The 26,248-nt window shown below is 32.2% G+C and overlaps 1 protein-coding gene and 1 long non-coding RNA gene across 4 annotated transcripts in view; one reads left to right on the top strand and one right to left on the bottom strand.

Annotated features, from left to right (window-relative positions):
• Positions 1-26,248, bottom strand: part of LOC127701834 (glucose-6-phosphate isomerase-like) — a 156,274-nt gene that overhangs the window by 108,020 nt on the left and 22,006 nt on the right. Inside the window, exons 3-15 of one of the 3 annotated variants that reach the window (XM_052205807.1) lie at positions 22,314-22,404; positions 19,950-20,087; positions 19,417-19,551; positions 18,535-18,678; positions 17,878-17,949; positions 13,246-13,290; positions 9,533-9,586; positions 6,577-6,637; positions 4,979-5,058; positions 3,817-3,900; positions 2,587-2,749; positions 1,418-1,494; positions 584-712 (exon numbers count right to left, since the gene is read on the bottom strand). The exons of the other annotated variants lie outside the window; for them this stretch is intronic. Of the exons in view, the coding sequence (XP_052061767.1) occupies positions 584-712; positions 1,418-1,494; positions 2,587-2,749; positions 3,817-3,900; positions 4,979-5,058; positions 6,577-6,637; positions 9,533-9,586; positions 13,246-13,290; positions 17,878-17,949; positions 18,535-18,678; positions 19,417-19,551; positions 19,950-20,087; positions 22,314-22,404 (1,273 nt within the window). The remainder of the gene's footprint in view (positions 1-583; positions 713-1,417; positions 1,495-2,586; positions 2,750-3,816; positions 3,901-4,978; positions 5,059-6,576; positions 6,638-9,532; positions 9,587-13,245; positions 13,291-17,877; positions 17,950-18,534; positions 18,679-19,416; positions 19,552-19,949; positions 20,088-22,313; positions 22,405-26,248) is intronic. 3 annotated transcript variants of the gene reach the window in all.
• On the top strand, positions 14,908-16,703 carry LOC127701864 (uncharacterized). The gene is made up of 2 exons (XR_007982237.1): positions 14,908-14,975; positions 16,376-16,703. It is a non-coding gene; the product is annotated as an uncharacterized LOC127701864 (long non-coding RNA).

Raw genomic sequence — 26,248 nt, forward strand, 5'->3', positions numbered from 1 at the left:
AGGATCCCAAATACCAAATATAATTATCCTATTACTCACAATAAGTGAAAAATTAAACAAAAATCACTTTTTTAATCAGTTCCGGATACTGCGTGAACATGAGGTCAAGGGGAATGGACATATGACAGAAAGAAATTTTGTAATGCAAGGCCATCTATGTACAAGGTTTGATGCATCTAGGTGTTCTACCTTCAGAAATATAATGCTTTATACTAATGATTTATGCCGCCAATGCTGGATTAGCACACTTCACATTCTGTGACTTCTGTAGCAAGTGAGACAAAACTGTACTTTTTAAAATATCTTGTTCAAATAACAAATACTTCCACTTTTCCATTTTCTCAATGATCAAATCTAATTATAATGAGAAAAAAAAACACAAAGAGATTAATGTTTTCAATAAAAGAAGAACATCTTTTTCTTATTTCAATATTAAAGACAAAAATTTGACCTAAAGGGGCAGTATATGTTCTAAAGATTTGACCTTATGAGGCAGTATGTATTCTAAAGATTTTACCGTATGAGGCAGTATATGGTCTAAAGGTTTGACCTTATGTGGCAGTATATGTTCTAAAGATTTGACCTTATGAGGCAGTATATGTTCTAAAGATTCTCCACCCATTCCTGATTGTACCAGTTCCTGTCTAGCTTCTTCTTTAGACTTTCCTTTCATTAAAGCTTCTGTCTGGGCCAGAAAATTGGATATCAAAATCTGAAATAATAAAATTTCTGTTTAATAATTTCCTTCTTTCTTTACATGTATGGAGATCTCAAGTAAACAAGTAAATTGTGATGCAAATTAGAAATTATCAGGGTTGTTCCATTTTATCAAAGCATATACCCAAGGAAGGCAGAAAATTTACTGATTTACGACTTACTTCATCCCCAAACTCTAAGGGTTTTAAAATAAGAGAGCTCATATGCACATGGGAAACTAATTAGTTGAATGAAGTTTTTGAACATGACTTTCACCATATGGTTTTTCTTATACTCGACACCCCTTCTAGTGGTGAATAATCATGTCAATTTTCATAACCCAACTCCAAGGGGGTTTTAGCCAATTAATCATCAAGGCCCTAATAGAAAATATTGTAAGTTTTAAAGTTGTTGACAGCAAAATAATTTATAAAGACTTTGATGGTATGTGCAATGCAAATGTACCACATAATGACCATAAAAATATGAAAACTATCAAAACTCTATTCATGTATTACAATTTATCTATTGCTTTATTAGTTTTTTTTATGAATTTCCTAAAACGAAACGTTACATTTGTCCAAAATGCAGTTCATGCCTTATAGCTTGCTTCATTTTTTTCTTCAATGTCATAAATATTAGACAACTATTTTTTTATGGTCCTAGCATGTGTAGTTCATATATGTTTGTTTACAGATGACAACATAAAACAACACATTACTTGATGGTGCAGGCCTCCTTGTACAGGATTCTGAGTTTCTACTGGCATCATAAAATCACATGGTATGAGCCTTGTTCCTGAAATAAAAAGGTGACCGAAAGTCAGTGTATTTCATTTTCAATATTTAAAATGAAACTATGAAATTAAGTCAGGATATGTTTCCAGTCTATTTTTATTTCATAATTTTATATTTTGTGGAGTAATTTTTTTTTATCTTTTGTACTCTCACAAGAGTATTTTCAAGAAGAGAATGCACTAATGCTATTTCTATTCCAAAATGGTATATAATATGACTGAAAAAAAGAAATACAAATTTGTCTCTAAATACAAAGAGATGCAATTTCCACTGCAATCAAATTGGTAATATTTTTGAAATTTTTATTGTGTAACTGTTATGAAAAACAAATGAAACAATATAAAATTTCAGTTAATTTACAATATCACCATTCTATTTTAGGTATTGTCCTGACCTGACAATACATATAAATAGCTATGATATTCTATTTCTATTATTAACGCCATATCTTATGAACACACAAACTATTACAGTGTATAAAAACCTAAGCAGCTCTATAAATCTGATTTAAATACAGATCCTGTGTCCATGCTGTGCTTACAAGGATCTGACAACTCTCCGTTCTACTTTCTGTTCTGGTAATTATTATGTCAGCCAATTTTTTGAAGGTGTGTTTCATTAGGACAAAACCAGAACATCCCCATAGGCCTTCAACCAGAAAGTAAAAGTGGGCATTGTTAGATATTTGTAAGGGAAACAAGGACAGGGTATCTGTATTTCAATCAGAACAGTCTTTCTTTCGATATTATATCAAGATCAAAATTGTCAAAAAAATAAAAGAAGTATGTGTCTAAGGATAAGAATGCCCCCGCTCAAGCTTTGCAACGAAAATGGGAAAGACGGACAAGAAGACGGAAGGATAGAAAGACGGACAATCAAAGGTAACACTTAATGACACTTTCACCTACGGCGGGGGCATAAAAACTCGATGAAAGAATCACATACTTTTTCTTAACTATCACAATTTACAACTGGACAAATGATCAATAACAATTTTACAGGAGATTTCTATTGATAGAAAATTCCCAATTGGATCTCTATGGTATTCCATAATTATCAACTAGATCAGAAAACGCCCTGCTCTTATAATTACCTTGATGTATAGCCTGGTAGAATGCATGTTGACCATTAGTACCTGGCTCCCCCCAAATAACAGGACCAGTGGAATAATCCACACGTTGTCCATTTCTGGTGATGTATTTACCATTGCTCTCCATATCACCTTGTTGGAAGTAAGCTACAAATCTATGCATATACTGTAAGAAATCAGTAAATCTATATATATATGTGTGTGTGTATCAATGGTAAAAATGCTTACGGCTGTTCCAGATTTAAACACACGTGAAATGGGAGGCAATAAAATTATTAGATTGTGGTTGGTTTCATTTTCTTTAGAAATCTATAAGAATTATAAGTAAAATGAAAATTTTATATAATGGGTGGTAAAGGCCAAAAAAAAAGTGCCTCTCATTCCCCCCATATATTTAAATCTGGAACAGCCCTTATTTCAATCAATACAGTTTGTCTGTAATTTACACAAGTTTGCTACTTTGAGACAAACTTTTACTTATCTCCCTTCTCTCTGTATTGTGCATCTGTGTCTACATTGTAAACAATACTTTTTGTTTTGCTTCATTGTGTTGATGGGTGGCTTTCTAACAGCTAGATCCTTTTAATTTCTCGTCGTCGTCGGAGTCCACAAATATTCACTCTGATCTGTGGTTAAAGTTTTTGAAATTTTAATAACTTTCTTAAACTATCCTGGATTTCTATCAAACTTGGACAGAAGCTTGTTTATGATCATAAGATAGTATCCAGAAGTAAATTTTGTAAAAAAAAATCCTGTTTTTCCGTATTTTACTTATAAATGGACTTAGTTTTTCTGCCAGGAAACATTACATTCACTCTGTGGTTAAAGTTTTAAACATTTTAATAACTTTCTTAAACTATCCTGGATTTGTACCAAACATGGACAGAAGTTTGTTTATGATCAAAAGCTAGTATCTAGAAGGAAATTTTTATTAAAATTATTATTTGTACTTGTTTATCCATATTTTACTTATAAATGGACTTAGTTTTTCTTCCAGTTAACATTACATACAGCCTGCAGTTAAATTTTTTAAAACATTTATTAGATTCATAAACTATCCTGGATTTTTACCAAACTTGGACAAAAGCTTCTTACAATAAAAAAATTGTATCGAGAGGAATATTTTTATTAAATTTTTTCCTCATCTCATTTTTGTTGAGCCTGCGATTAACAGCAAAAGTAGGCGAGACACTGGGTTCCGCGGAACCCTTACGAATTTTTCATGTTACTAACCTGATCATATGGAAGAAGTGTCTGAGTTTCAGCTTTGTAGAAGTTACTATACCATATACCAAGTAAAGCTAAAATGACTGGTACCTAAAACAGAAATTATTGCCCCAATTATCCAGTAAGCATGGTAAACATTATTGCACCATTTACTTTGAGTAATTTGAAATGACTGGCAAGTAGCCATGGTAACAGTAATTATTGCATGGTTTATTCAGTAAAATAAAATAATTTGAACATGCAATTATTGTTTCATTTAAAAGTTAATGCTTAAATTCTAACTTGTATATTTTAAATTCACCATACAGAAATCATCCATTTCTAAAACAATGAAGCAACATGTTAATGTTGAAAAGACATGGTTAAAACTGTTCAATACTCCTATTGCAACATAACTTTATATATGTATGTGTATGATCATCAGTGACAACCATATAACACATTTGTAATGACTGAATACATATTTTTTTTTTAAACGTTACTCTAATATTTGAATTGTTTATGAGAGCTTTATTTTTGCTAACATTCGGTTTAAGATAAAAAGGTAAAATATCCTCTAACATTAAGTTCTCTTTCTATAAGAAAATAAGACTCATTGACAAGAAATATAAATGAAAAATGTGCCCATGGGACACAGATGATGCCCCCTCTTGCATATAACATTATAAAGGGGCATAACTCAAGAACAGTAAAAGTGACGCAACCCAAATTCAAACTTGATTTGTGTTTTGTGGTAATAAGCATTGCGTATAAGTTTCATAACATTTGAGGTAAATTAAAGTAAGAGAACGGAAACTAATTTTGGGACGTAGGGACAGTCATATGGACGGACAAGGGTAACACAAGTTAATGCCCCTCCGCCACGGCGGGGACATAAACAATTAATAATTAAAACAACCCACACTGGTTTGGCCCTACAAATCACAAAGTTTCATTTCCATGAACATGATGAAGAAAAGCAACAGTTTAAGCATCTAAATTTAATTTAACATCAATATTCTATTTTGATCTATATGAATAGTTCTTTCTTTCTAGAAAAATATATAGCTTTGACTATCAGATATATCATTTACATGATTAGTGACTGCCTTTGAACATTGTCTAACTTAAACTTTAAGACATATATTTTGTCCAGAACTGGTTAATCTGTTCCCATTGCCGTACTTACATTTTGTTCTAAAGGAGCTGTACAGAAATGCTGATCCATAAAATGTCCACCAGAAAGTAACTCTTCAAAATTATCCATTCCTATTGATGCAAAATTATTTGTAACAATATGCACTTAAATGGTATATATAGTTATATCCATGGCTCAATATAAGTTTATCCTATTGTGTTGAATCTAGTGTGGAATTCCTGCACTACCCTTCTAAAAGGTGATTTTTTTTATACAAGAGCAATAATATAATGCATTTTAATTCATGTTCTTAGTGCTCACTAAGTACTGCATAAATTCATTTCATTTGCTATAAGTATTGATCAGGCCTTGCTCTCATAAAAATTTGGGAGTACAATTATGGTACTCAGAATTGAACCAATAAAAAAATACTGGATTTGGTGTTCCATGCATTTATTCTGTACTCCGAGTGCTGAGTAAAGTTTTATGACAGAGAGCTCCGTACTATACTATTGGACATGACAATTCATCAGCGTGTCACTTTTAATATATTTAAAAGTAACTGTAAGTTTTCTTAGAATACATTATAAATACTCATCAAATAAACTTAAACAAGATTGCACAAACGCTGAAATGTCTCGCCTGCTTTACTGACCTGTTATATACAAAATATATTTGACCTATTGCTTATGATAATTGAAAAACAGACCATTGATTTTATGTTGAAAGTCTTAAAGATAAAGGTTTAACTAAAAGCATCACAGAAACTCAGGTTAGATAAATGCAATCAAACAGACATATACACCTTACAATTTTTTTATACACAAAATATATTTGACCTATTGCTTATGATAATTGAAAAACAGACCAAAACAAAAAAAAACTTAACATTGACCTATGAACCATGAAAATAAGGTCAAGGTCAGATGATACCTGCCAGACAGACATGTACAACTTACAATCATTCCATACACCAAATATATTTGACCTGTTGCCTATAGCACTTGAAAAACAGAGCAGAACACAAAAACCTATCATTGACTAATGAACCATGAAAATGAGATCAAGGTCAGATGAAACCTGCCAGACTGACATGTACTCATTACAGTCATTCCATACACCACATATAGATGACCTGCTGCTTATAGTATTTGAAAGAAACGGACCTAATTACTTTAACCTTGATCACTGATCCATAAAATGAGGTCGAGGTCAGGTGAACCCTGTCTGACAGACATGTAGACGTTGCAAAGAACCCATTTACCAAATATGATTATCCTATTACTTATAATAAGTGACAAATTCACATGACAAAAAAAACTTATTTTTTTTCAAGCAGTTGTTGAACCGTAAAAATGAGATCAAGGACATTGGACATATGACAGACGGAAACTTCGTAACAAAAAGTATCTGCATACAAGATATGAAGCATCCAGGTCTTCTACCTTCTGAAATATAAAGCTTTATACAAATAGTTTATGCCGCCGCCGCCGGATAGTAATACCTATTTCTCGCATACTGCGACTGTCATCGCAGGCGAGACAAAAAATCAGTGGTATTTTTAGTATGACAAATTTACTGGTCATAAGAAATAAGAGTTATGTTATTATTAGATTGCAGTCTTTGCAGTAAATACTCGATAGACTTACCAATAAATAATGCTATAGACAAACCAATTGCTGACCACAAGGAGTACCCGCCTCCAACCCACTAAAATTATACAACATTTTTTCGTATCAAACAATTTAGGCTACGTATATAGACATGAAAGAGCAAGACAGTTTTTGTTTATAAAAAAAGATGTTCACACTGTAGTGACCCTAAGACTTACATGTAATAAATATTTTGTCAGTAAAATTATTGTTAGGTCTGGCTCTTTCATTCTTGCTTGTTCTATATTCACTCTCAATCAACTACATTCATCCTCTGTACATTTTTACTGTGGATTCATTTATTTTCATGGGTTCCAGTTTTTGTGGATTTAAGAAAAAAATGTATTTTCATGGATTTTTTATTTCATGGTATTGCCAAAGTCTGCATACAAGAGGGTCTGATTGGGGTTTACAGAATAGCTAATAATGGGGAAAATGTGCAGAATAAATAGCTAAAAAAATCAAGAATAGAGACAAACAGGCCAAAAAAAATAAAGAATAGTGAATAATAGGGTGATAAAATATAAAGAATAGAGAATTACAGGCCAAATGTAAAACCATGATAAAGAATACAGAAAAAATGCCTAAAAAATTAAAGCATACAAAAATAAAGGACCCCCATCCACACCCTCATACAAGCTTATAGAAAATTTATACATTGTTGAACATTTAAATTTGTGGTTCACATATACCACAGAATATTGTCATCCCACGAATATAATATTTAATCCACAGTCAACCAAAAAATACCTGTGATATATGCACCAATTAACAAGCATCCTCATTAAAAATAATTAAGTATGCTCAATACTGAACAAGAGGTTTTAGAGAAAACTAACATGGCTCTATTGTAGGTAGTACAGGTATGTTGACATTAAGATTCCTTTTTTTAAATGTGTAATTGCGTTGCCGTATTAATGGCAACCACTTAACTACATGCTCCATCCCTGGGACAGGCAAATAAAGAATATGGCAGGGTGGATATAAAAACGAAGATGTGGTATGATTGCAAATGAGACAACTCTCCACAAGAGATCAAATGACACAGAAATCAACAGCTATAAGTCACTGTATGGCCTTCGACAATAAGCAAAGCCTACACCACATAGTCAGCTATAAAAGGCCCCGAAATTAAAAATGTAAAACAATTCAATCGAGCAAACTATGGCCGAATTAAAGTACAAAAAAATGAACGAAACACAAATATGTATAACAAAGCAACAAACGGCAACCACTGAATTACAGGCTCCTGACTTGGGACAAGCACATACATACAGAATGTGGCGGGGTTAAACATGTTAGCGGGATCCCAATCCTCCCCCTAATTTTAATAATAATATAACAACCTGCACAAATCAGCAAATTAACTCAAAAGATCGGTACGAGACACACAAAAAAACTAACATTAAGACAATAGACACAAAACACCGACATAAGAGTATTTGCAATTACTGGAAGTTTGCTCAAACCTAATTACAACTGGTACTGAAATAAATCTTGTTCTCCCAGACTGAGTTATCAATCAGTACACAACGCGCGGCAAAGGATTTATTAAAAAAAGAAAACAGTCTGAGAAACGTCTGGTTTACGTTGTATATAGATATAAGAAGATGTGGTATGAGTGCCGATGAGACAACTCTCCATCCAAGTCACAATTTGTATATGTAAACAATTAGAGGCCAACGTACGGTCTTCAACACGGAGCCTTGGCTCAAACCGAACAGCAAGCTATAAAGGACCCCCAAAAAATTAGTAGTGTAAAACCATTCAAACGGGAAAACCAACGGTGTCTAATCTATTTTAAAAAAAACGATATACTTGCATATAAATCCATATACAATGAAACGGTTTTTTAAAAGTGGACCGAACGTTTTGACCATCGAAATTTTGCAATAGAAATACCAGTTATGACCACAAGATTTTTACAGCCAGTGCAGGACTCGCACGAACTAGATTTAGTTAGAGGGGCGATATTCTGACGCGTTTTTTAATTCTTGGTCACCCATGTTTAGAAAGAAAGGGGAGAAATCCAAACAATTTCGGACCAATCACAAACGTTGTTGCAAATTCGACCTTATGACGTCAAAGAATTAAAAAACTACTATACCAATTGAATATAAAAATATTGCATTCAAATGACATGTTATACCAATTGAATAAAAACTATTGCATTTGAATGAAAATTATACCCTTTGAATGAAAAATTATACCATTTGAATGAAAAATTATACAATTTGAATAAAAAATATTGCATTTAAATGAAAAAATATACCATTCAAATAAAAAAATATTGCATTTAAATGAAGAAATATACCAATTAAATAAGAAATATTGCATTTAAATGAAAAATATCAAATTTTTGCAACCAATACCATGCCATAGTTGGATGCTGTGAGGCAACTCTATGATATGGTCATTTTTGCAATATTTCAAATGTATTATGCCTTCTAACATCAGGACAACTTGTGTGAATGTTTCCATGCATCATAGGGTGAGACAGGAAATTTCAAACTGACTAACTCTACCCTATCTCAAAGGCAAGAAATTCTTATCATAACACTTATTTTTGAATATTGGTTCTATTGTCACATGAACACTTTCTTCCGATTCCATTTCTATTAAGTAAAGTTTTGTGACTTGCTATAAGTCAGGTATAGATGTATTAACACTTGTACATATTGTATAAAATTTAGAATGGAAATGGGGAATGTGTCAAAGAGACAACAACCCGACCAAAGAGCAGAAAACAGCACTTTTGTCTACCATTAGGCATTTCTTAAAGTCAAAAAAGTTACTATAAAATTTGGAATCACAATTTCACGTCATAATTAAAAAGTGATTGATACATAATGCCAGGAGGTTATTCGGAGACAGATCTTGGCTCATTCGGAGTAAATTCAGCTAAATACTCAATAGTGTAAATACGTCTAATACATAACTGAAATATACTTACATCCCAGAGTTCAAACATATTATTCTCATCAATTCCAAAAGCTTTAACCAATGTCTGTAAAGAAAAATAATGAATCAAAATCAGCATAAAAGAAAAACCAACAGATAAAAATAATTTGGGTTCTTACAATGTGAATTTCATTTAGTATAATTTGTTTAAATAAAATTGAGAATGGAAATGGGGAATGTGTCAAAGAGACAACAACCCGACCACAGAACAGACAACAGCAGAAGGCCACCAACAGGTCTTCAATGCAGCGAGAAATTCCCGCACCCGGAGGCGTCCTTCAGCTGGCCCCTAAACAAATATATATACTAGTTCAGTGATAATGAACGCCATACTAAACTCCAAATTGTACACAAGAAACTAAAATTAAAAATAATACAAGACTAACAAAGGCTAGAGGCTCCTGACTTGGGACAGGCGCAAAAATGCGGCGGGGTTAAACATGTTTATGAGACCCTCCCCCTATACCTCTAGCCAATGTAGAAAAGTAAACGCATAACAATACGCATTAAAATTCAGTTCAAGAGAAGTCCGAGTCTGATGTCAGAAGATGTAACCAAAGAAAATAAACAAAATGACAATAATACATAAATAACAACAGACTACTAGCAGTTAACTGACATGCCAGCTCCAGACTTCAATTAAACTGATTGAAAGATTATGTCTTCATCATATGAATATCAGGCACAATCCTTCCCGTTAGGGGTTTAGTATCATACCATCATAACATATATGAGAAGAACATAACCCGTGTCATGCCAACAACTGGTTTTTAAATACATGTGTTTAGTGCCGATGCAAAGACCCTATAAGTGAATCAATATTAACGCCAAAATATGCAATCTTTAATGACCTGACAACAGTATCGTAACTATATCCCTTCTTAATAAGTCTATTTAAAGGTTTTGTTAGTTTCAGAGGTGAATACTGACATTTTTGTGCTTTATAAAGAATATTTTCATAAAAAATTGGATGTGAAATACCTGAATGTATAAGAAGTCTGCATGTTGAGCTATATTTACGAATGATGTCCTTATACCGATGATAACATTTAGTAAATGTTTTGACTAGTTTGTGATATCGAAAACCCTGGTGTAATAATTTTTCAGTAATACATAAATTTCTCTCGTTAAAATCTAAAACATTGTTACATACACGAGCGAATCGTACAAGTTGAGATATATAAACACCGTAAGATGGTGACAAGGGAACGTCACCATCTAAAAATGGATAATTAACGATAGGAAATGAAAAATCATCTCTTTTATCATATATTTTAGTATTAAGCTTTCCGTTAATGATATAGATATCAAGATCGAGGAAAGGGCAGTGGTCATTGTTAGTATTAGCTTTATTTAAAGTAAGTTCAACAGGATAAATTTCTTTAGTATACATACTGAAGTCGTCATTATTGAGAGCCAAAATATCATCCAAATATCTAAAAGTATTATTAAATTTGTGTATCAGATGTTGTTTCGATGGGTCTTTACTGATTTTTGTCATAAATTGTAACTCATAGCAATACAAAAAAAGGTCCGCAATAAGTGGTGCACAGTTAGTCCCCATTGGAATTCCGATGACCTGACGATATACGGAATCTCCAAAGCGAACAAAAATGTTATCTAGTAAAAATTCAAGGGCATATATAGTATCAAAGCATGTCCAATTGACATAGTTTTTTTGTTTATTGCTACTAAAAAATGACCTAAAAGAGTTTGAACATATATATTCACATTCTGACTTTTTAAATGCCCATTTAATTAGGTGTGTGAATTTGTTCTTAATGAGAATGTGAGGCAATGTGGTATATAGGGTAGAAAAATCAAAACTTTGAACAGATTCAAAATCACCAATATATGCATGCAATTTATCAAGTACTTCCAACGAGTTCTTGACACTCCAAAAGTAATTAATTCCACTATTTTCGAAGGCCTTATTTGAACAATTTATTATCAGGTTTTTGATTGTACCAAGTGTACTGGTAAGAAGAATAGACAATTTAGTAGTGGAACAATGGCTTGAAGACGAAATGAATCTATATTTGTAAGGTGTTTTGTGTAGCTTCGGAAGCCAATACATAGTTGGGACTTTCATTGTATTTGGTTCTGCTTGTAAAGCGGTAGCTAAAAGTTTATGTTTGTTACAGATGTCGTTTTCTGAAAATGGAGTCAGTTGGAATGTTGGTGAATTAGTGATTTCTTTTTTCAGAACCTCAATGTAAAATTTACGTCAAACAATAATAATATTATTAGCAGCTTTATCGGCCGGGACAAAAACAAATTCCTTGGCTAGTTCTTTTAGTTTATGTTTGATACGAGAAATAGGTTTATTGTGGTTATTGTTAAGAGTAAAATGTTCTTTAAAATGTTGAATACGTATATCAACTATATTCATTACTGATTTAAAAAAAGAGTCCAAAGATTTTTTGTCAGCTTTTTCCCGTTTTGTCCATTTCAAACAGTAAGTATGGAGTGAGTCGTGGATGATATTACGACAACCATGTGATATTGCAATTTTTTTTTTATCAAAATGCATCCACTTAAAGATTTTTACAAATAAATAGTTTTCCCAAGACTATTTCACTTAAACATGTTAAAAATTTTCACAAAAAAAAAAAAATTTTCAAACCTTTTTCAATTCAAGATGTTCATTTTTTTCAATTCAAGATGTTCACATATTTTTTTTAATTGCTTTCAACACATGTTTTTTATAAAACAGGAATGGTTAAACTATAGCAATTAAACAATATGAGCAAAAATAAAAAAATATTATCATTTTAATTTTTAAAAAATGTATCCCTTCTGAAACGCAAAGAAGGTGTTTTATCTTTTAAACTATATGCAAGCATTCCATATATATGTATGTGAATGGTATTAAGTGTGATATAAAAACTGCAATATACTGCAGTATTGTTAGTTTGTTGCACTTTCAAAGACTGTGCTTTAGATTGTATATCAATACTATGCACATTAAGAAGGTCAAATTCATAGATAACTTTTTATACCCCCGCGACAAAATGTCGGGGGCATATTAATTTACCCCTGTCCGTCCGTCTGTCCGTTCGTCCGTTCGTCCGTCCGGATTAGGATACATTTTTGTCCGGCTATCGTCTTCTACAGTTTTGGAGGTACAGCTTTAATACTTTGTAGGATGTTCATACACATAATGAAGGTGTGCATGGCCACAGATTTTTGATTTTTTCAAATATTCTGAAAATGAAAGGTAGTTGGACTTAGTCTTTTTTTTTGGTACTAGCTGCATAAAGAGATCATAGCTTGTCCGGCTATCTCCTCCTTCAGTTATGAGGTACAGCTTTAATATTTTGTAGGATGTTCATACGCATAATGGAGGTGTCCATGGCCACAGGATTTTGATTTTTTTTACATATTCTGAAAATGACAGGTAGTTGGACTTAGTCATTTGTTTGGTACTAGCTGCATAAAGAGGTCACAGTTTGTCCGACTATCTCCTCCTACAGTTACATCATCATAAATAGTGTTAAATTTATAATTTCCTATGGTCAGGCGGGGGCATCATTTGTGTCTTACAGACAGCGTAACAATTTCAAGTTGTATGCCAACATCACTGCTTGTCAAATCTAAAATATGTGGAACTATACTCATGCATATGGGAGAGCAGAAAATGGGGGAGGGGCATTGTCCATATCTATTTTTTTATCTTATTTTTTCGTAGTACTTGCTACTTACAGAATTAGTTGACAGAGCAACAAAGTGTTTTCCTACTGCACTTTCCTACAAAATCATCTATACATTAAACTGAAAATATCACCACTTTCTGGTACATTAAAGTATCTTACACAAAGGGTTTGCAATTTTTTTTTGTCTATGTTGATTGGTTATGGTATGCACTTCATTCCTTTCCTAAATGTTAAGGCTGTCTAACATGTTTCATTCTACTTTAAAAATTACTGGCGATAAAAGTAAGACATTAATAGCATAAAAAAAATTTGAAATTTACAGAAGGAAACCATTTCTATTTTCTTCAAATTATGCACAACTGTTCCATTCGGTGACTATAACTATTCATTTCAATCTAGACTTTAAAGTTTCTTGCATAATCATTAAAGATACTTCCAAGAAATATTATAATGTTAAAAATCCTGCAACCGAAGACGGGCTTCAGCTGGCACCTAAACAATAATGTATACTAGTTCAGTGAAATGGACGCCACACTTAACTCTGATACAAGTTTCATCCGTTTCTTAATATGTGGCTTGTATGATTATAAACAAAAAATTAAGGCAATTGGCTTAACTTGGGAGAGATGAATATGTCAGAAACTAGAATTAACTAGTCTGGTAATTCAGTACAAGCTTCAATTACACAAAGTATTAATTTTCTTTGTTCATGATATTTGTTTGTACATATTACATAAAATGTACATGTATTTTCTAATAAAACAAAAAATTAGAATTGTGATTACCGAATTAGACTTATCACCGTGTTTGTACTTACAAGGTGTAATACCACCATTGTTTTTCCCCTATTAGTCTTTGTTAAATTTGCATTTTTCAAAAAATTGTGCAGAATTTATCTTTGTTTCAAATAAAGAAATACTTGGCATGAGTAAAGTTTTATCCTGTCCAGTACTACAGTCAAAATTTCACATAACATTTCATTGCATATAAGATAATAAATATAACTGGAAGTTAACCAATCAAATTTTCACCCCTTTTTTCCTGTGTTCAAGCTTTAGTAACAACAGCCCATGAAAAGGCCGTGAAATGTCTGTGAAATATCACAGGGCCGTAAAAAACCCGTGAAAATACCCCGTGACTTTTGTAAAAAAAAAATTTCTAAAGGCCGTGAAAAATATTTGATGTTAGAAAAAGACCGTGAAATTTCAATATCCCGTGAAAAGGCTGTGATAATTTGTCCTTTCATGCTTAATTAAAAATATCACGGCCTTTTCACTGGTTGTTGAAACCAGTGAAAAGGCCGTGATATTTTTTCATGTTAATTTTTTCTTATCCTAATTCAGATTTAAAACATCCCATGTGATTATTGTAATATGGTCTAATTATTTCCACTCACATTTTTCTAAATATCCTATAAACTTTTCATTATAAATATATGTCTGTTTAAATATTATTATATGCAATACTACTGTACAGGACTGGCGTTTAAATGGAACCATTCATTGTTATAATTAATGACTTTGTGCCAATAAATATTTTGTATTTAAAGAAAGTGATTTGCTTCTCGTCTGTACATTATTATAAACAATGTAAACATTAATTTTAATTGGAACCGAAACATGTAAAATCGAGAACTTTCCGGAATATCAGACCGTATCCGGATTCGTGTTTCTTTTAGAGTAATTGTGACATTTCCGTGGTTGTAAAATTATGCGAAAGACGCCGAAGGTCGATTAATATTTACTTTATAGATGCAAGACGAGTGACATCAAGTTTGAGGTAAGTTAAGTTATTAACATTTTATTCTTTTATGCATCATATCACCAAAATGTTGATGACGTTTGTGAGCATTTACATTGAACTGATTTTCACTGAATTTGCAGAAACCGCGCGTGATATATTCACTTATATTTGAGTCTGTTGCACTTGATTCCTTTAATAATTTCGGTTAATGTTTTCTAAGACTTACCGGATCCTTTAAATACGATTACGGTTTTGTTTTGTTTATGTATTTGGGGAAAAGGGGGGGGGGGGTCCTTTTTCCCCACACTGGTCACAAAAAAAAATGACATTTATGTACAGTACACTACGTAGACATAGACATCTGATGTTCAGTAGTTGTCGTTTGTTGATGTGGTTCATAAGTGTTTCTCGTTTCTCGTTTTTTATATAGTTTAGACGGTTGGTTTTCCCGTTTGAATGGTTTTACACTAGTAATTTTTGGGGCCCTTTATAGCTTACTGTTCGGTGTGAGCCAAGGCTCCGTGTTGAAGACCGTACTGTGACCTATAATGGTTTACTTTTATAAATTTTTACTTGGATGGAGAGTTGTCTCATTGGCACTCATACCACATCTTCTTATATCTATAGATAATTGGAAATGATTATAATAGCAATACGTATCTCTGAAATGGATTTCACTCTGATAATCAGAGGCGTAACCCCCTTTGAATGTGTCGGGAGCTATTTAAAGTATTTTCTGACTTGGCCGTCGGGACAAAGAGTTCAAAAGGAATTAATCAGAGGCGTAGCAGGGAAAGTATTTAATATTTGTACGGCAAAATATCCTTTCTAGAAGGGTTTGTGCCATATCATAAGAATAATTGGTATGGCAATGAGGTGTTTAAAAAATAATTGGTATGGCGAATGTGCCTGCAGTAAAAGTTGCTACGCCCCTGGCCCCCTGTAAAATAAATAGCTCTGACTCATTACCGCCACTTAGTCTAGACAAGTTTGGCTTTAGCCATACATATTATTACTTCAAAGAAACATTTAAATTTAATAGTCTGTCTTAAAAGTGTCTAGTCTTTAAAAAAATCTAAAAAAAATAATATAAGTTGACAATACAGAACTTCCTTAACTAATGATGCCATATTGGATAGGGGGCAGTTTTTCTGGAAAATGGTATGAAAATATGGGAAAACCTATGCTTGTTTCCAAGTGGCTGTTCTGTTTCAATGATGTTTTTTGTATTTTTCATACCATTTTCACCTCCAGTATGAAAATCTGCCCCCTATTCAATATGGGGTCATTAACCGTGAAGTCCTGTATTGCATGGAATAATATTGTAGCTGTTTTAAGTACATGTATGTACATAAATGCCAAAAATTAATTTGAATATATAAATAGTTTTTTTATATACATGTATAATATATGTAATATTTCTTTATTTATTCTAGGAATGAAGAGCAAAAGGATATAGCAGTCTTTATATAAAATAGTTCAGGAATCCAGTTGGAAAGAAGAGCTTTTCAGTTAAAAGTATTTCCTGGGAATTAACAGGAACTTCTATAAATGTTTTTCTGGAATAGTTATTCAAAAGGGCAGTGAAGTGAAGGATTACATTAGACAAATATTGCTGAAGTGGTAAAATCAGACCCAAGAGATGTACAAAATTTCTACAATACATGTTACAGCTGACTTTAGCTACTTAATCACATTGACATTTGTGTGCTTTTATGTTTTCTTTACATAATTACTACAGTTCTATTAGAATTAATATTTTTATTCTTTGTCACAATTATTACTACAAAAAATACAGCATTTTAATATGGTTTTTCATGGTCTCACTTGCATTGTACTTAAATAAGTTGTCTGTAGATGTTTACACTAGGTTTTCAGGCATTTCACTTCACTTGATTGAAACAGCATTTAATTTTTTTGTTAAAATTATGGCCTGAAAAAATACATTTAACATTTTACTGGAGTTTTCACAATCAGTGAATGGCTGTTTATCACAGTAGTACATGTACATTTCACGGTCTTTTCACAATGGGCACATAATTTATCACGACTTTTTCACGGTGAACATTTTTGTTTTTCACAGGGTTTCTAAGGTTTCTTTACCTAAGTTTTCAGTTGGCACCTTTCACGGCCTTTTCACGACAAATAAAGGAATATACTGTACTATATCTACATTTCACGGTCTTTTCACAATGGGCACATAATGCATTATCACGACTTTTTCACGGCGTACATTTTTTTCACAGGGATTCTACGGTATTTTCACCCAAGTTTTCAGGTGGCACCTCTTCACGGCCTTTTCACAGCCTTTTCACGACAGTCATTCCACGGCATTGTCACGAATAAGCTTCACGGCCCACCGTAAATTAACCGTGACAAACACTGTAAAAATCACCAGCATTTTTACGGACATTTTCACGGCCAATCTACGGGGCATTGTTCCAGTAGTGTAACCATATAACCTCAAGTTTCCAAAATATTCTATAGAAACACCAAATAAAAAAAGAATGGTGCTTTGAAACAACTAAGATATATGTTTATGACTTATAAATTTTTTACTGCACTGAAATGTAGGATTTATTTCCTATAACTGTCAAATTCAAGAGAATATTTTTTTCGACCCTTTTTCGTATGCAACAAGATGTGACGTACTATGATTTGGTGGTATTACACCTTCAAATGCAACACGACGGGTGCCACATGGGGAGCAGGATCTGTTAGCCTTCCTGACACCTGAGATCACTCCGAGTTTTTGGTTGGGTTTGTGTTGCTCAGTCTTTAATTTTCTTTGTTGTGTTTAGTATACTGTTATTTGTCTTTTGATCTTTTTTTTTGCCATGGCATTGTCAGGTTATTTTCGACTTATGAGTCAGAATGTTCCTTTTGTGTCTCTCGCCTCTCTTTTGTTAAAGTTTCAACAATTAAAAATGCTACTTACATCCTTAGCAACGGCCAGAAACCATGCTTTAGCTGACTCAGCATTTGTCATGGTTTCCTGTGTGGTAAATGTCTGAAAATATATATTTGTAAATATAGGTAAGACCACATTCTAGAGATTAATATTCTCTCCAGTATTAATATTGTCAACTATATCAATATTCTTTAAGGCACAGATACAACTTTATATTTTTGAATATGGAGATATGGTGTTTAATTAAGTTGATGTACATACTGATAGAGTGATTTACTATAAATTTTGTCTGAAGAATATAAGCGTTATAGTACTAATAAAGGAAACAAATACATTTGAAAAAGCAAAATGGTCCATGTTGTAGGTTTTTATATTTGAACAGTTGCATAGAAGCTTTATTTTTTATTTTACGCAAAATTAAGTCAATTTTAACTAACAGCTCAATTTTTAACAAATTTTAATAATAGAAGGACAAATTGTTAAGACTATACTTTAATGATAGATATTATTCTGCTACATATATCTTTTTTTAATATCTGTAATAAGTTAGGTCTTTCTTTCATAGTATGTGTAAAATTAGATATTAGTTTCGGCCAGGTGAGCTAATAGAGCTATTACTGTTTTAAAGGTAAAAGGTGAAATTTGTTCTATCAATAAATAACCTCAGCTCTTTATAATACCTACTTTTGAAGCAATGATAAACAAAGTTGTTTCTGGATTCAGATTCTTCAAGGTCTTTGCTAAATGTGTACCATCAATGTTTGATATGAAGTGGGCATTTGGCCCTTTCTGGTATGGTTCTAGAGCTTCTGTTGCCATAAATGGACCCTGAAATCAAGTTTTTTAAACAACATTAAATTAAACATAAATGTTCTCCCATAAATGACAAAAATTATAACATTTTAGTTCAATAACAATTGCTCAAAATCCAGTTAAACTAGTGGAATTTGTGAAACATTCCAAGAGGTGGATTTAAGGGGAGAGAGGCCCCTTATAGAGCTACATATATGGTTCATACAAAGACTTTTTACCAGTCCCACTCCTTAGGTTACCTTGGTGCTCCCTCCATTTTTCAAAATCCTGGATCCGCAACTGATTCACACTTGCAACTGTTGCATTAGTTGTGAGAAAGGTGGTTTTGTTCCTTTATTCTTTTTCGTTTGTAAAACTCCTTTTCCCAAAAGATCAAACTTGAGAATTGATGAATTTAAGACTTTTTTTTAAAATTCTTTATCAATTTTTTATTTATAAAAGTTATATATAAGCATTGTATACTTTGATCGATAGATAGTGATTTTAATAAAGTTTATTCCATTTAGGTTTATTTCACAATTAAAAAGTACAATTAGTTAATCTGCATATGTTAGTCTTAACACACAATATGTTCTTTGACTATACCACCTATGGAAAACTGTAGGATAATTCAGTGAAGAATCTTAATATACTGAGAATAGTAAATGAAGCAAATTTCCTAATCATGGAAATGTTTGTATATAAACAAGAACAAGGAAAATATTTTTTATGTAAAAATCCACACTATTGATTGTAATCAAGGGAGATAATTACCAGATCTGATCCACCAATACCAACATTTACAACATCTGTTATAGATTTTCCTGTATAACCTTTCCACTTTCCACTGATAACCTCCTCTGTAAATTCTCTCATGTGCTGTAACACTTTGTTCACATCAGGCATCACCTATGAAATAAATTACCCAGTAAAAGTTATCTCCCTAAATGCCCGACATCTTCAACAAAACTTTTTTTTCTTGGGGTTTCTTCATTTTAAATTTGAGAGAACAATTTCATGAATTTGAACAATATATAATATGTACAATATTTTACTTTCCAAAAGAAGCAAAACATGTATATTTGACCTCAACTCAATTCTTCAATTGATTTCTTTCTTTTTTTCTACCTAGGCAGGTGAATAGTTTCATCTTCTACCCCAGGTGAGAGGTCAATGCAGTTCAATCTAAATCAGATGTTTATGGATGCCCCCATACCCCGAAAATACTTTGATGTTATTCATATTTTTTTCCTATGTGACATCTGAAGGTAAATAATTTTTAACACAAATCCTCAACAATGCCTTACATCTTTGCCATTGACTAAAATAGGTGTATTTGATCTGTTTCTCAGGGCAATGTGAAGTACAGCTCTGTCTGCTGTAAAATGGATTTTCTCGCCACTAAACATAGCCTGTCTCATCTCTTCTACTTTACGGTCTCTTGCCTGTAATAGGGAAAAAGTCTTAGTTATAAAATATTCACACTTTGTATTTGGCTTTCAGTGTTCCTGATGAAGGTTAATCTAGAGAAGTGCCTCAGATGCATTAAATTTACGAAGTGTTCTTTTGTACATGTTATTTATCCTGTTCCTATTGTTTAAAGCATTTTAATGGGTAGATATCTCTACAAGAATATCATTAAACAATTACGTTTTGTTATAATTTGTTTAATTTTTATGTATTTTGACACAGTCTGATTATTAAGACCAATGAAGTTTGTACCTGTTTAAAAATATGCTGTCTTCTAAAACTTTTGAGATCATATTAGAAGTTTTGCATATTTCTAACCTTAAAATACATTTCTTATCAACATGATTAAGAACACTCATCATCTTTTTGTTATTTGTAAATTATGTTACCATTAAATTGTTTAGAACACTTGAAGAAACTTCAAAGTTTTCATTGGGTAATTTTTAAATATTTTGAAAGTATTTCCCATACATTATTTATCAATTATGGACTTTTGACAAGAAATATAACCTTATATAAGGACCTGTTCACATTATATTGACCGAGTACAAAGTCCGAGGTTCAACATAATCTAACAGGTCTTAATATTCCAAATTGACTGAGAGAAAGTCCTTAATTTATAAATAACATATGTAAATAGTGTATTATGGAAATAGACTTCAATGTTCTTTCTGTGCAATTTATACTGTATTTTGCAAGATTTTTAATATTGACAGTCAATATATTATAAATAGAATCATATCGTCTATATACTTAAATACCCTTTAAAACATGTGATCGTAATAACCAATGAAAAAAGAAGAAATTGCTACACCATATGTAATACCATGATAAATGTATATCATACGCCCTTGACAGGGGTTCATATCTTTACTGAGATACATGTAAATCATTTATGAGAAATAATGCTAAGGTATTCCAAGCTCTAGTTAACAAAGTGAGCCGAGTCAGCAACACATCTGTTTGTGAAGAAAGGAGAAATATTCAACTCAATATAGGAGCAACATGTATTTGTTCTTCACAAGCCATAACATCACTCAGATAAATGACATATTTTTTTTATGTAAACAGATGTTAAGATAGTGAAGTTTAATAACCTTGACTACCCATGAGGGTCTCACATGGTCACTGATGGTCCAGATTGTTAATGAAATAAGCAAATTTTGATACAGAAATGCAAGATATTTGTGAAAGTTTTCATTTAAATGCAGAAAATTATTAGATTTTATCTTATGATAACAACAGTTTTTACCCCTACAAAATGTTTTTATTGTTTCAAAAGTTTAAAAACTTTGCTATAAATGGGGAGATAACTCATATACATAAATTTCATAAAGGAATTATCAGGAAAATTTTTATTTAGCTATTCGGCAAGAAAAACAGTAATGTGACTTATTTTTCTATTTATTTCTGACAGCACTTTATAAGAGCTGTCAATGTTGTTTTTTTTCCTTCAAATTCTGTTATTTATTCTTCTTTCTTTTGACATATATACAGTAAATTGTACAATACTTTTCCTTGTATAATCATAACGTCATCACGATTTTGTTGACTTTTATAGTATATCTGTGTTAAAAATGACCGCACAAAAGTTCCAATTGTCGAAGTCACAATCGTGTCCTCTTTTTCTTAATGTTGACATCACCGAATTTGTATTTTCCATGAGCAATTTGACGCATGATGACGAGTGCCATATGTGGAGTAGAATGCGTATATCCTTCAAGAGTCAGAGCAACTTGACGCATGATGACGAGTGCCATATGTGGAGTTGGATGCCTATATCCTCCCAGAGTCTGGGCATCTGAGTTCATCCAGATGTTTGATGGGGTTTGTGTAGCTAAGTCTTTCTATGTAGTGTTTTGAAGACTGTTGTTTGTCTTTTTGTCTTTTTTCTTCAAATTATGATTTTTTTTGTTGTAACTTTTGGTATTCTCTTCCTTACAACATTCTTAATGTTTGTTATATTGTCAGGTGTTTCTTAAAGTCTTTAAGTGATACATTGTAGGTCAAGATCTAGTAAAATGTACAATGATACAATGTAAATCAACAAAATCTACTATAAAAATGCAGCTTGTGCAAGAAATGGCTAGGCTTCCTTTTTATGAAAATAAATCTAATTCTTATCAACATATGCTTTGATTTATGTAAACAAAAATCTTAGATAGTTGGTTGATATTGCGACAAAAAAAAGAATAATTTACCAGTTGGAATAACAACTTGAGTACTTCATCATTGATCAAATTTTTGGAATAATCAAGCAGCAACTCTCCATTTTTTGTCAGCAGGTTAATACTGAAAAATAAACAGTTAAAATGAATTAACATAGAAAAGTTCATCAAGGTGAATTTATAGATTTTAAGTTTACACACATCACATATCGAGATTATCATGACTTTTATACATGTCATAATTTAATTTTCCTTAGAAATTCTATTTAAGTCACCATTTATCTGTAATTTCCACTTAATTTTAACTAATTCTGAATTTATGTCATAAAATAATGAAAAATTCATAAAAAATACAAACATATATCAAAGAATTTGTAAAAGAGAGGCAAAAAATACTAAAGGGACATTCAAATTCATAAGCAGAAAATAAACTGACAACGCTATGGCTAAAACAAAAAAAGACAAACAGACAAACAACAGTACATAAAACACAACATAAAAAACTAAAGACTGAGCAACACGAACTTCACCAAAAAATGAGGGTGATCTCAGGTGCTCCGGAAGCAGATCCTGCTCTACATGTGGCACCCGTCGTGTTACTCATGTTAGTACAAACGCAGTAATACGTCTAATTCGGTAGGTCGAGGGAAACGGTGACAGGATTTTACTTACGACAATTGGAACATATCAGCTGTCATCTGTGAAACGGATATTCCATAACGGTCAACCAACTCGTGATGACGTCCGTAAAATTTACGAAGGTATGATTATAACTTCACCACTTGGAACTCTTGGTTTAATAGCTTCCTTGTCAGCAGCAACCCTCTATCAAGACAATCATGATAGGAAATACAAGCCCTGGAAATGGGAATCAACTGGGAGATTTATACGCGGTATGCAGGCGCTGATGGAATAATGCTACATAAAATGGAAAGTTCACAATTGGGAAGCTGAAATCATCTCTTTTGTCGTAAAGCTTTGTTTTCAAACGACCCTCATTGTCAATTTCAAGATGTAAGTCAAGATATGAGGCAGACTTATCTGTATCTGTTGTATCCTTTATCTCAAGTTCGATGGGAAACATGCGTTCAAGATAGTCACCAAATTTTGAATTATTTAGTGAGAGAACATCATCTATATAGCGGAAAGCAAATTTAAAGGATACCGCTAACTTCTTTTCTTCCTTCCTATGAAGTTCCTGTATGAAGTCAGCCTCATATAAATAAAGGAACAAGTCGGCAAGAAGAGGAGCACAGTTGGTTCAAATGAGAATACCGATTGTTTGCTGAAAAACACGTCCTCCAAACGTAACAAATATGTTGTCAATCAAGAAATCAAGCCTCTTGATAATGCCAGTTTCAGATAATTTTTGTTTGAATAAGAGTGATTTTTACAAAAAAAAAAAATGAAAACAACACGTTTAATAATTTCATGCGTCCGAAGCGCTTTTCTGGATTTACCTTCATCAGGAACGCTCAATGCCAAACATTTGAAATCCGAGGGATGTATAAGTACCGAAACTGTTGAAGAGCTATATGACAAAAATACCTAAAACAAATAGCCAAATTCATCTAAGGTCAACTTTGCCTGAGGGAGTTGAAACCTTAGTTTCTTTATAATTTCAAAATTTATAAACGGATATTTTTTTAGAAAAGTTAGTTATAAATCATGTCAGTACCGAAGTACTGACTACTGAGCTGATGATACCCTCGGGGACTGATAGTCCACCAGCAGAGGTATCGACCCAGTAATGTAAAAAATTGAAAACAACACGTTTGATAATTTCATGCGTCCGAAGCGCTTTTCTGGATCTACCTTCATCAGGAACGCTCAATGCCAAATATTTGAAATCCGAGGGATGTATAAATACCGAAACAGTTGAAGAGCTATATGACAAAAATACCTAAAACAAATAGCCAAATTCATCTAAGGTCAACTTTGCCTTAGGGAGTTGAAACCTTAGTTTCTTTATAATTTCAAAATTTATAAACGGATATTTTTACAAGTACGATTTATACCTCACTAAGACAAGATACTTGTATCTACGTTGGCCATTTTTTATGAAACAAAGCAGGACCAACTCTTTCAATTTGTCTTTTATTTTGGAATTGTGAATACTTGTGTTAAGTGTAGAAAAGTCAAATGTTTTAATACTATTGCAAGATGAAAGTCTTAGATTGTATGAACTCTAACAGATTTTTGGAATTTTTAAATATCCACATCTGATCCGTGTCACCTCTAGAATAGGTAGTTTCACAATAATTTTGAAGTCCGGCTTTCATTGCTGATAAAAGTGATGTTAATAATTTAGAAAGATATATATTAAGATAAATATTACAATTTGAATGTGATTAAGGATGAGCTCCTTTTTGTATTGGAATGTCCTTAATCATATATTAGTCTGTTAATTTGCAGCATCAAGAAACTTTATAATTGATAGTCTTTTTACTAAATATCCAAAATTGAGAATACTTAAAACTTATTTGGATTATGTCAAATGATCACAAAAGCTTTATAACATCTATATGCAAATACGGTATTAATACCTGAACATAAGTTTTGAAACAAGACAAACATTTGGAAAATTAATTTACCACATTGACACATCAATTTTGAAGAGTCGAAATTGGATGAACGGATCATATAAACCCGAAGGCAAATATAAAACAAGCCCAAACGAAAAATTATAAATAAGTCTAAATTGAAAACAACGTTCAAACCTATGATTGCGTTGGATAAAAACCGAAATTTTTATACGTGTGCATGCAAAACAAATTTCTTGGTAGTGGGGTCTAAATACAGCACAAACAACATTATCCAAAAAAACAAAAAAGTGGAAAAAGTATATTTAAACAAAACGCATTTGACTAACTGGTCGAACAACGGATGTTCTTAAACCCTGCTGACTGCCATTGGCGATTGCCAAATAAACGGATCACAAGATGTAACAAAATGGATCTTTATTATTCATTTAATACCAAACAGAAAACAATAAACATGCGGAAAAGATGGTATAGCGCAAACATGAGACGCAAAAATTTGTACAATTTGTGCAATCATACGTTTCAACGTTGTTACAATTTTGACTTATTTATATTTTTTCGTTTGGGCTTGTATTATATTTTCCTTTGGGTTTATATGATCCGTTCAGTTCATCCTATTTCGACTCTTTCAAAATTCAAGAGTCTATCTTAAATTGAGGTAAATTATATGGCCTTCCAAATACCGTTTCGATTCCGAACATCACTGAAGAGACATTAATTGTCGAAATCCGGATATGGTGTACAAATTTTTGCACCTCATGTTTGCGGTATACCATCTTTTCCGCAAGTTTATTGTTTTCTGTTTGGTATTAAATTAATAATAAAGATCCACTTTGTTACAACTTGTGATCCGTTTATTTGGCAATCGCCAATGGCAGTCAGCAGGGTTTGAGAACATCCGTTGTTCGACCTGTTAGTCAAATGCGTTTTGTTTAAATATACTTTTTTACTTTTTTGGTCTTTTGGAAAATGTTGTTTGTGCTGTATTTAGACCCCTCTACCAAGAAATTTATTTTGCATGCACACGTATAAAAATTTCGGTTTTTATCCAACGCAATCATAGGTTTGAACGTTGTTTACAATTTAGACTTATTTTTATATATATATATATCATTAAACAATGTTTAATGAATAACATTGAATGTATTGTCTATAATTATGATCTACATCTACCATATAGTGACCGCCTTCAACAAATTGACGATAATGGCACAGGAGGATAACTTACAACAAGACATAGATTAATCTATATACTAATTAAAAATAGAGGAAAAATGAGAAAAACGACTGTACAATTAGTTTGATGTGAATAGTTGAGTTTAATATTTATGCTTTGAGATTGGAGATTTGAAAGAGTCTACTAATGTGCAATTTATGATGCTATCGGGTATTTTGTTCCGGTCGGTTAATGTTCTCGGGAAAAAA

The sequence above is a fragment of the Mytilus californianus genome, unplaced genomic scaffold (assembly GCF_021869535.1).
Source record: "Mytilus californianus isolate M0D057914Y unplaced genomic scaffold, xbMytCali1.0.p SCAF_5, whole genome shotgun sequence".
Classification (NCBI taxonomy): Eukaryota; Metazoa; Mollusca; class Bivalvia; order Mytilida; family Mytilidae; genus Mytilus; species Mytilus californianus.